This window comes from Rhododendron vialii, chromosome 7a (assembly GCF_030253575.1).
Source record: "Rhododendron vialii isolate Sample 1 chromosome 7a, ASM3025357v1".
NCBI lineage: Eukaryota > Viridiplantae > Streptophyta > Magnoliopsida > Ericales > Ericaceae > Rhododendron > Rhododendron vialii.
The window spans coordinates 29,603,110-29,614,716 of NC_080563.1; the positions used below are offsets into that span (position 1 = coordinate 29,603,110).

Below are 11,607 nucleotides of genomic sequence, written 5' to 3' on the forward strand. Positions count from 1 at the left end.
TTCAAGCCTTCAATCAATGTCATAGCCTTCCCTCACTTGTCAATCCAATTTTAGGCCAAATCCTAGGTTATCATGAAGGGTTTTTGTCCAGTCTTGTCCTAGGTTGGGCTAACTTGCAAGGAAGAACAAATGATGGCTAGGATTGTACTTAGGAAGACTAGAATGGGTTGTCAAGTTGTGAAATAGGCTTAAGGCTAAAAATGTAGCTTGTGTAAGTGAACAAAACACACCACACACTCCACCTCTCTCCTTATCTCTCAGCCTCCCTCTCTCTCTCTCCCTCTTGGTTTCTCTCTCTCCCTCTCTCTCTCTCCCTTCTTGTACTACATATATATATATATATATATATATATATATACACATATATGGTTATCTATGAGTAAAAATAAATAGTTTTAGGTCTAGGTAGTCTTAAGTCTATTTGGAAGAGAAAAAGTCATGGAGAGTTTTCAAGTGACTAGTCAATGGAGGGAAATTTCCTAGAAAATGTACTTATGCAAGTATAGGCTCATATAGGCATGCTAACATAGCTTATGAAGTACATATATATATGTATCTAGGAAAGTAACTCTAGGATAATTAGACTTAGGGTTATACCTTAGGCTTGCATGCATGGCATGCATAAAGATTGCCACCTTTGGAAGTAAAATGATGGCCATGACTTGTCTTGTCCAAGTCATACATTCATTGGCAAGTCAAAAGTCCATTAACTAAGGGATAATAATTCTCCTAGCATTTATTAACCAATGGTTTAAGAAGAAATGATGATAAGTAAGGCTTTGAATGACTAGTCATGGGTAAAATGATTACCCTAATGGCCTAATGGTCCAATTAGGGTTAGGAGGAGTTCATAAGGTTCAAAGATGGTCAAAAAGGTCCATTTAGGGTTAGGGAAAAGTAACTAGGTGAATTGGTAGTCCGGTTCCTCCAACTAATCGGTTGGAAACTAACTTTACTAGCCATGTAAGGCTTTTAATCAAGAAATGAAATTTAAAGGACTAAAATCTAATTATGATGGATTATAGAAATTAAAAAGGAATATTAAAAGTAATATTAAGTAATTAAAAAGAAATTCCAATAAATAAATGAAATTTTTATTCATTAAAAATTTCGAGTCGTTACAGAGCTAGTGTCTGACTTAGGTCTCGTTCAGCTAAGGTTCTTATTTTTTAAATACTTATTTTTTGCTTTTCGAGAAAGGTCATTCTCTCACAATACATTACCTTTAATTCAAAAATAAATACTTATACTTATTTCACTTAGCGAAACAGAGCCTTAGTATAGCAATGGTGATTGTAGATTGAAGACTGTAAGATTTTTGTCACTCTTTCATGGTAATTTGTAGGGCTGCTCAAAAAATTCGCTGAATCGTGAAACCGATTCGGACCGAACCGATCCATACCTTTTGAATTTTGTCCGTGGATTAATCGTTCTGGACACGGATTGAAGAATTAAAAAATTGTGACTCGCAGTTCGGTCCACGGATTTTCATTACGAAACCGTGGATTAATCGAATCGGACCGTGAGATATTTATTTTATATAAATAATAAATATATATATGTATATTTATATAATTAATTGTTAGTAATGTTAAAACTTTTTTCTACCAATTTTAGTATTTTATCTTAATAATGCGATATAGTGTAAATGTACATAAAATATGGGGGGTAAATCGTAGTTTTTTTGTATAAGTTATGAGTAACCCTAGTTTAGTTTCACTAGTTCGTTTCTTTTCCAGTTTTTCTGAATTCCTCGTTTATGTCGCCGCCACACCGTTCTTACTTCTTCGCCTCTTCCTCCTCCTCTCCTCTCTGTTTCTTCAAAGTAACAAGTACTTTCTGGTGGCCGGTGTTAAGTGTAACCTTCTTTCCTTTTAGTGTGGGATATATACTTGAGCTTTATTTTTGTTAAAATTCGTGGACAAAACCGTAACCAATCCGCAAGTCACGGATCGGCTTGGAACCGGACCGTAGGACTTTTGGTCCGAACACAGATTTTATTTTGTAAAAACTGTGACTAGCGATTTGGTCCTCGAATTCTTAGGAATCCGAACCGAACCGAACCACGAGCTACTACTATTTTGTTTTGTTCATGTCTGTTGTTGATATTGTTCCTATTGAAGATTAATAATAAAGAACATAGTATGAAGGAAACTAGTTGAAGTAAAGAACTTTATCGAGTGAGCATCGAAAAAATGTTTAATTAAAATAAAAAGGTGGAATTTGAAATAGGTTACTTCAACTAGAAGGGTAAATTATGTGAACCTTTCCTAAAGTTTCTGACAAATACATTGACCTCTCCTCTATTCTACAAATTTATTATCACCTCCCTTACAGTCAAAATAGGTCTTAACTTTGATAAAATAAAATACCATAATACCCTCCATACAAATAGAAAAAATTCATGTTTTAGTATTAACATATTACGAAGTATATAAAAAACCAACACAAAGACTTCATGAATTTGAACTTGTTTTTGGCTTCTAAATGTCATCATAGACGCGAGACGTTAGGCAAAAAAATTGAGTGTAAGATTTGGATAACTGCAATATTAGCATTCCAAATGCAATCTGCATTGTAAAAAAAGCAGCATTGACTTTTAGAAACTTCAACTCTCAGAGCTCTCAGCTATTGTAGAATCTTAGATTTAGGAATGATTTACGGAAGAAAAATTACTAGCAAAAGAAACACAGGAAGATAACTAAGAGTGAAGAGCTCAATTTATTTCTTTGCTGTCCATAACCTTTTTTTTTTTCGATATCGGCCTTTCCAATTCCGTAACCTTTTTCTGACCCATGTTAATACTCTTTGCAAATCCAAGTCTAAAACTCAGCTTCGTAGTCTTCAAAATCAGGTGTTTCCTGATCTCCCACGGTTGGCAGAGCTTAAATTACTTCGATATTGAAAGAGTAGCATGCTGACTCAAGAAAAACAGGTCAAGCGCTCAAACTAAAGAGTTTCCGCTCCATTCCGGTTTAACTAATTACGGCCCCTTGCATGGTCAGAAATAGTTTGGATGGTCAGAAATGGTGATCTTAACATTTTCGTTGAGAAACGAAATAAACCTACATTGTACATATAGCATTTCTCACCCCATCATCCATACGTTTGACAAAATTCTAATCTTTTCTTTTCAAACCAAGCTCCTCCAGCTGAAGGAATTGTTAGTTTGAGGTACATGGAGAGACAGGTACAATCCGAAATTAGCAGACAGTAACATTCCAATAATACTCATGTACCTTGCGACATCTCTATTGGGTTTCAGAAGCTAGAAAACAGGATATTTAAAACTTGAAAAACAAGCTACGAATACACTTCTAGTGTTACACAGTAAGTGATATCAACTCCTGAGAAAAAGAGAGAAGTGTCTTGCAGGAAATTAAAAAAAAGAATACGAACAGAAATAAATAAGAAACAACCATTAAACAACCAAAAAGAGCAACCTTGAAAGAAGAAAAAACGAAGACGATGGCATGAGAAATTCTGTCTGCGGAATTTGGTCTGCTCCATGTTTTTCCTTCTGCTGGTGGAGATTCGATTACAGAAATGTCAGAAAGCAGGTTATTAAGTAAATTTTAAGTATGCATCTTCACCCACAAACACCACTCAAAATGAAATATATCAAAGCCAATACAGAAATATAAAGACAAATCCACATATCTGCGCTCATGGCAAGTTCAAACGGGGAAATAAATTTGATGGTGCTGCTATAGGGATTTTCAAAGCAAGAGCAAAGATGAAAAAAAAGGTTTAGTGATTCTGTAAACCATGAACATAAACAACGTTACATGCCACATTGTCTTGCAAACAGTAAAATAATGAGAGAAGAGAAACGGATATGCCTTCCACCTTTCAAATGCAAAACCAAGTTTGATCAATAGATTCAATATCCATTTTCATCCTCATCTTTTGAATAAAAAATATTCTCTGAGAGCTCCAAACAGATAACTGGCCGATCACCTATCTCATATATTGAACAAGCTCAGTTTCTATGTTCTGAAACATGGTCGTATATGATCAGAAAATTGTCTTCTACATACCACAGTCCATTGTATTCTATAATATGAATCAAACAAGGCTTGCTTGGACCATTTCCCACCCTCAGCTTTACATCACAATGACAAAGGCTGATATACCTTTAGAAACAGGAACCATCTACAAATCGCCACTTCTCCCTAATCGTTGAAGTGCTTTCCAGACAAAGTAACAGTTTGAAGCTTCCGAAGGAGCTTGACTTCAAATCTGCATCTTCTCAACATTCCAAACTATGAAGCACGGGTACTTCAGAAATGTCGCCGTACGCGTACCGGGTACAGGTACGGCGCCGGTACGGTAAAATTTGATCGGGTACTTTTGATAATTTTGGGTACGGCTAGGGTACGGCATGGGTACGTTTTAGCCCAAAATGATTTTTTTTTCAAAATTTCAGGGATTTTTTTGTAAATAATTATAAAATATGGGCTTATTGTGTAATTTTTTTGTCTTTTATATACACATACACGTTTACTGAGTCATTGAGAGAGGCAGCGGTCTAGGGCTCCAAATCGAAACAGAAGACGTAAGTTCTATCTCTTTTATATACACATACACGTTTACACTGAGTCAATGTTTGTAAGTACTGTTGGTATGTAAGGAACAAGGAACTCGTCTAGCTTTGATCTAGGCACGTTGAACTTGATGTATGAACTTCAAAATTTTATCTATGTTGCTTTTTGTTGGTAAAATGGGTTTATATTTCATTTAAACCAATAAAAAATAGAAAAAAATTATATATCTATTTGCCGTACCCGTACCCTACTTTTTTGGGGTTTTGCCGTTTCCCGTACCCGTACCGCGTACCGGTACCGTGCTCCATAGGTTCCAAAGTATTCTCGAAAGCTTGATGATCGTGGAATGCAAGACGAAGTGTGGGTTCCACATTTTTACACCAAGCATGCAAAACCCTCAATCTAAGTCGTGTTTTGAGCAACATGCACGATCGACAATTCCTAAAGAGGAGTTCTACCCCTAATCTCCCCAAAAAATTGAAAACAACACCTCCAAAATTTGATGATTCTTGCATTTTGGGTCTAGAAAACCGACCCGACCCGTCTATAATCCCAACCATCTGTACGATTCATACGTCGGCGATTCATGGTTCGATTGTCCGATTTTGTACACAGTTCTTAACTATTCAGGATTCCTGTAATCGATTCAAATCGTTTTGTAACCAAACCGAACTATCGGATTCGGCTCACGAATCACACAATTTCGTTTTCTATGGCCATGAGGCTAAACTGGAGAAAAGGACAGACTATAAAGCCAACAACAGCGAAGCATGGTTACTCCATGTAAGCTACAGATTTAGCAACTGTGTAATCATAAGAACTTACAGGGTCAAAAATTAATCACTGTACATTGCGGCATGTGTAACTACGACTAAAAGATTTCAAAGCTTAGGTGATAAGTAATGTCTCTGGTGAAGAAAGAAAAAATGGAAAACATGTCATCAAAATAGCTAAGAATATAAATCGAATACTTACCAAGTTTCAATCCGACGATTGGTCATGTTCATATGAAGTATTGGGCTGCAAAGGTCCTTTAATACCAGTTCTATTGTCACCAAGAAGCTCACGGGCTGCTTTCTCAAGAAATTCTTGGGTAGCAGCTCGAACAGATTGCTTTTCAGATGACTGACATTTCCTCTTCTTATGGACACTTCTCTCCAGATACTTCATCTTTGGCCCCTCACCTTTACTTATATCCCTCATACTCTGCCTCTGATCTGCAAATATCAAACTCTATTTCACCAAAACAGGATCCAAAAGATAATCACCCCCATTCACAAGAAATTGATTTGATCACCTACCTCTGGTAAGATCGGGCAATGAATGCTCAATGAAACGTGTTGCAGCCTGGTAATTCAAGGTAGTGGAAGGTCTAAGCGGTGCTTCAAGGACAAATAGAAAATTCGTTTGGTTCCACACACAAAAAAAAAATAGAAAATTCGCAATGCAACAAATGAAAATTTATAAACCAAATTCACAATAGCTGAATAAACAAAACATCAATAGAAACTGAATCCCAAATAAAAAGTACAAATACCGCAACCACAACAAGCTATTCCTCATAAATGACAAGCCCCAATCTCTTCATTCACAATCAAATGTGTGGTCAATTATCCATACGTGAATTAGAAAAAGTTTGTCACCACGTCATTGGATTTCAACATAGGGACTTCATTAAGTTGATAATCAAATGCAAAAACTAAACAAAATATGCAGCTCCTATTTTCAATTGAGCATAATATGTTGTTTTCGGATCTTGGATTTGTAAAGGTAAAACTGAAATTCCTTAAGTGATGCTAGGAGTAAGACTTTCGCTTTACTAGATAACTTCAATCACACAACAAAAAACCAACAATTGAACGAGACACCAAAGTTACGCGGATAATCCCAAGAACGGGTAAAAACCAAGGGAATGAATCATGCACTAAAGAAACCAATGTACGATTACAAGCAATCTTAATAATGACCGTGCATCCTAATCACAAGTCCTAAGAATTAACTCCCGAATCCATGTTCATCGTACCCTTGCACTTGCACGATCGCCGAACCGTACATTGGTTTCCTTAGGGCATGGTTCATTCCCGTGGTTTTTAACCGTTCTTAGGATTTTCAACGTAACTTTGGGGTCTCATTCAATTGTTGGTTTTTTGTTGTATGATTGAAGTCATTTAGGGAAGAGTAAGTATTACTCCTAGCATCACTTTAGGAATTTCAACAACAAAGACCAGGGATTCCCCTCCACTCCACAAATCCAAGATGTATCTCTCTCACCTTCTCTTTTTCTTCCACAAGTACCTTAACAAATATTATATCCAAATAAAGCTTACAGGGAAAGAAGAGTCTACAACCAGCTTAATTTTATAGGTTTAATCTATGTTAAATCTGGACATCAGATACTGTGAACAAAACCCCAATATCAGATCCTTTCAGCACAAAATTGTTCATATGCCTACCATATTGAGGAGATGAATAGTACCTTTACTCAAATCGATGAACCGCTCCAGCTTGTCTTGGTACAAGCTTAATCTCTCCTACATATGCGGTAAATAGAAAACTATCTCAAGTTACAAATATCACATCGACGAAATTCCAAAAAACCATAAATTATGCAAGACCCACGAGTCCCTATTTATAGACCAAAAAGGACTAGAAAGGAAAAACACCATTCAAATCCCAGATTAACGAAAACATATTTGATGAAAAGACACAAGACAAATCATAGAGTATAGGAAACCATACAATCTCTGACTTCACGGCATGGTCATCTGGGTGAATTCCATTGCACCTCAACCTCACTGAAACCATGAATACAAGTGAAATTAAATTTAATTGCAAGCAAAGGCCATACCTAAACCAATCCATTAAGTAACCAGAAGTGTAAGGTTTCAGTAGATCAACTGCAATGGCGATCTTAAATTCAACTTCCTGCTACCAATGCCGAGGCTTAGTGCATCTCCAGCCCTAATTCAAATCTATGCTTAGACTCAATTTGACTAAAATCTCCCTTAAACCTCCCCCCACTCTAACCTATATCCAATTGAGTTTTACTAAAATCAACAAGGACTTATATGTAGGGCATATAAACGAACCAAGCTACCCGACTTCGAGCTTGTGTTCATCCGTCAAAAGCTCAATCAAGACTGGTTTGTTTCGTAAACAAACCAATCTTGAACATTGTTTTGAAGCTTTCAAACCAAACTTGAACAAGCTAATACTCGGCTCGTTCGGCTTATGATATATGAAAAATTCAAGCTACTCGATATCAACTCGTATTCGGCCGCTCGTTCGAAATCGGCTCGTCAAGTTTTCAAAACCAAGCTTTAACTAATTACTCAGTTCGTTCAGCTCGTTTATCAACCCTACCCAAATGTTCACTCGAATTTTCGAAACTCGTCATTTCAAGTGTTTCAAATTTATTACTAAAACTTTAGTTACTTATCAAAAAAATATATATATATACTAAAACTTTACTCAAACTCATGCTTCGCTTGTGGCCCAAAGCTGCAAACAAACTGAGCTGCTCGCAAGCAGCTCGTGGCTTGGTTTGTTAAGGTCATTTAGTGATCGAGCTGAGCTCGAGCTCTGAGTTTTAGTCTCATTTACTAAACAAGCCAAGCTTGATACTAAAAAGCTCGGTTCATTTTAAGAGGCTTGTTAACTAAATTAGCCAGGCTTGGCTCGTTAAGGGTTGGGCTCGTTCACAAATGAGCCGAGCTCGAGCCCGAGTTCTCGGCTCGTTTAGTAAACGTGCTTGGACACGACAAAGCTCGGCTCGGCTCGTTCACAAATGAGCCAAGCTCGAGCCCAAGTTCTCGGCTCGTTTAGTAAACATGCTAGGACACGACAAAGCTCGGCTATCTCGTTTGTACACCTATTTGCGGGTGTTTGGAGTTATCTCGTATTTACCATTCTTGAGTGGGTCGAAAGTAGCACTGCCGGTTTCTCTTTTTGCAAAATAAAAAACGAAAATTGAGTAAGGGAGTGACGAAAAATTTACAAGTGAAAAGGGTTGTAGTGGCCTTGGCGAGCAGAAGGAGAGACTTGGCCCGTTGTAAAGGCGGCAAATCAGCGAGCACGTCGGGGTCGCAGAGAGACAAGAACTCAACGAATTGGGACTTGAATTCTGACATGTTGTGAGTTGTTCTCTTCACTGCTTCCATTACTGCTTCTGGCACTACTCCACTTCCCTTCCCACCTCCCTCCATCTCTCTCTCTCTCTCTCTCTCTCTCTCTCTCTCGCTGTGCAAAGTCAAGGGTTTTAAGGGGGCGAAATCGTTGGATTAGGGTTTTACTTTACGTACTGGAGAAGATGTTTGGTAGTTGTACGATGGTAATAGATTTTGCCCGAATTCGCTCCAACCCTTTCCAAAAAAGCTACGAGTAAATTTTTTCTTGAAATATTTTTTTTTTAAATCTAAGAAAAAATTAATGTGATCGAACATGGATGGTTGCATAAAAAAAAAAGTCAATATAAGAAAAAATGACCCATTCAACATTTAAATCTCTCTAGAATAGAATAAATGAAATGAAATGTTTATAGTGGACTTATCACTAAATCTCCCAATTTTAAATTTGAAATCTGATGATGCTTAGGATCAATGAACTCGTAATCTTTCAATTGGAATGTAAAATGTATTTTCTCTTGCTTTGTGAAGTTTGAAGGATTATACATTTTAGCAGGCTTACAATAATTTTGGATTATAAATGATGTATAATCCTCTAAGATATTCAAAGATGTGCTAATACTAATGAAAAACAGAAATGATACTCATACAACCGTTGTGTGTGTTGTGTAATCAATTCTGACCCTTCAGATATGTTTGGACGCTCTAGATTTTTAAAAAACTCTTCCAATGAAAAGTTTAACTCTTCTAAGCAAAATTTTGAATGAATCTTGACCATTTATTATAATAATAGACGGATGGAGATTAATTGTACTTAATATTTTGCACAACCGTTATGCATGTAGCATAAAACTACTCCTACATTGAATCTGAGCAAGAAAACTTTTAGTTTGTTTCATGCCTTTTCTTTCTTATGCCTTTTCTTTCAATAAAGAAAGAGCTTGGGCTGAGTGAAAGTATGAGATGTGGAGTATTTTTTTCCAATTTAGATTTCTATAATTTTGGACAACTTTTTTGGGTGTTCTCTATGATTAGAGGACGAAAGTAGTTAAAGTTTAAAAAACATTAAAAAATTTAATGGTAGCTGCATTATAGAGTTTGGTAACAGAATGAAAAATTGAGAAAGTCTACAATACACATTCTTCAAAAGTGTGTATTATTTGTACCTATTGTACAGTTTATATTGTGTCACTTCGTAATTTTTTGGTGTTTTTGTAACTCTTGTTCTAAAAGCTCGTGACTTTTCAGCAATAGGATTTGTAACATTTTCACTAGGATTTGTATTATTTTGGCGGATCTCGTAATTTTTTATAAAAAAAATTGTAACTTTTCTACTTCGTTCGTCGATATATCAAATAAGATCACCCCAAGCGTAGGGTATATGTAACGACCCGGATTTTTGACCCAATTTTTTTTAATACAAATTTATATTGTTAAATTTCTAATTCAATAATTAATTAGATTGAATAATTAAAATATATTATTATGTGTACAATTGATATTATTTGCACTATTGTATAAGATATATATTTAAACTTTAGATATACAGGGAATCAGGGATTCATATTCATCTCTTATCTTTCATATCTAAACCCTAGGTAGAACTCTATTCAAACTAACTCTCCACTTCTCTCTCTCTCATCCCATACATACACGTGTCCAGATACATTCTTACCCTTTACATACATGCGTCCACATACATTAGAATTGAAATCCCCCCCCCCCCCCCCAAATGTGGCATTTGTCCCCTATCCTTTTATCATTATCAGTATCCCTCTCATTCACTCTCCTTCCTCATTCCACCACTTCTACACTTATCATCTCATCTTCTTACTACCTTATTCTCTCTCATTATACATATCCACATAAATCCGAAAATTGAACATCAGTATATTATTTCACTCTCAATTCTATTGTTGAGTCTAGAATATATATATATATATATATATATATAGAGAGAGAGAGAGAGAGAGAGAGAGAGAGAGAGAAAGAGAGAGGGGAAAAAGAAAGAGAGAGAGAGAGAGAGTTGTGGCCATAGGTGTGTGCACACCGTGAGTTTCGTTGGCACACCGCCGCTGCGGGCCTTGTCGGAGTGCCGCCAGACGCTGCCTCGAGATTTCAAAACCACCACGGCGATCTACGGGCACCGTACAATACTTATTCGAACTTAGAATCGCGTTTGAGGTAGTTCTCCAGAAACCCAAAACCTTAATCTGCATTTTAATGGAGTTAGGACTTAAATTTAAAATTTATTGAAGATGATGACCTGCTGTTAAATTGTCAATTTATTTTTAGTCCTATTTATATTAAAATTTAGTCCGGTTGTGCTAGAATGATTAGTGTTATACCCTGTGAAAATTTATGATCGTTTAACAAGTGTTTGATTGCGAAATTACTATTAATGATGCATTATTGATTTGTATTTGAGTGGACGTTTACGTGTTTAATAAATTATTGGGGTAGATAAATGTTTATGAAATATTAACAAGAATATTTTACTAGTAAAAACTTATTTAGATTATAAACAAGAAATATTTTAGATTATATATTAGTTAATCTTTACTCTAATAAATACTCCCTCCGTCCCAAATTCTTTGTCCGGTCCACAAAACGAAATGTTAAAAATAATACAATTTTTTTAAGAAAAAATTTAAACTTTTTTCACAAATTAAAAATACTCAATGATATCTAGTACGTTGTTGAAAAACTTTTGATTTTTTCTTGCAAAAATGGTATTATTTTTAACACTTCGTTTCGCGGACCAGACAAAAAATTTGGGACGGAGGGAGTATTGACTAGAATAGCCTATCATAATTTTGTTGTTATAAAAATCTCATATTAATATTTAATATAGTTAGAAAATACTAAATTTAGCAATAAGTATTTTTCAATAAAAATTAGTTTGTAAAATCTATGAATAATATGAGAGTTAAAGA

At 35.7% G+C, this 11,607-nt stretch overlaps 1 protein-coding gene across 3 annotated transcripts; it reads right to left on the bottom strand.

Moving 5' to 3' along the window:
* Window positions 1-3,191: 3,191 nt before the first annotated feature.
* Window positions 3,192-8,929, bottom strand: LOC131332190 (uncharacterized). 3 transcript variants are annotated; one of them, XR_009201614.1, is made up of 7 exons: window positions 8,545-8,884; window positions 7,287-7,342; window positions 7,024-7,078; window positions 5,849-5,929; window positions 5,523-5,764; window positions 4,137-4,242; window positions 3,192-3,523 (listed from the first exon to the last, which is right to left on the bottom strand). XR_009201614.1 is itself a non-coding variant. In XM_058366266.1 (6 exons), exons 1-5 carry the CDS (start codon window positions 8,750-8,752, stop codon window positions 5,529-5,531), a joined length of 636 nt encoding a protein of 211 aa, XP_058222249.1. In that variant the 5' UTR covers window positions 8,753-8,929; the 3' UTR covers window positions 3,192-3,520; window positions 5,523-5,528. The 3 variants fall into 3 exon arrangements, 2 of the variants coding, with proteins under 2 accessions (XP_058222249.1, XP_058222248.1); XM_058366266.1 differs by lacking the exon at window positions 4,137-4,242 and having other exon boundaries at window positions 3,192-3,520; window positions 8,545-8,929; XM_058366265.1 differs by lacking the exon at window positions 4,137-4,242 and having other exon boundaries at window positions 8,545-8,929.
* Between the last annotated feature and the right edge of the window lie 2,678 nt (window positions 8,930-11,607).

Bases quoted from the DNA above. Each gene is read 5' to 3' on its own strand.
- LOC131332190 (XM_058366266.1), bottom strand. From the start codon at position 8,752: ATGGAGGGAGGTGGGAAGGGAAGTGGAGTAGTGCCAGAAGCAGTAATG. The intron at 5,930-7,023 runs GTACTATTCATC...TTGTCCTTGAAG, and splicing joins GTTCATCGATTTGAGTAAAG to CACCGCTTAGACCTTCCACT. The intron at 5,765-5,848 runs GTAGGTGATCAA...TGATATTTGCAG, and splicing joins ATTGCCCGATCTTACCAGAG to ATCAGAGGCAGAGTATGAGG.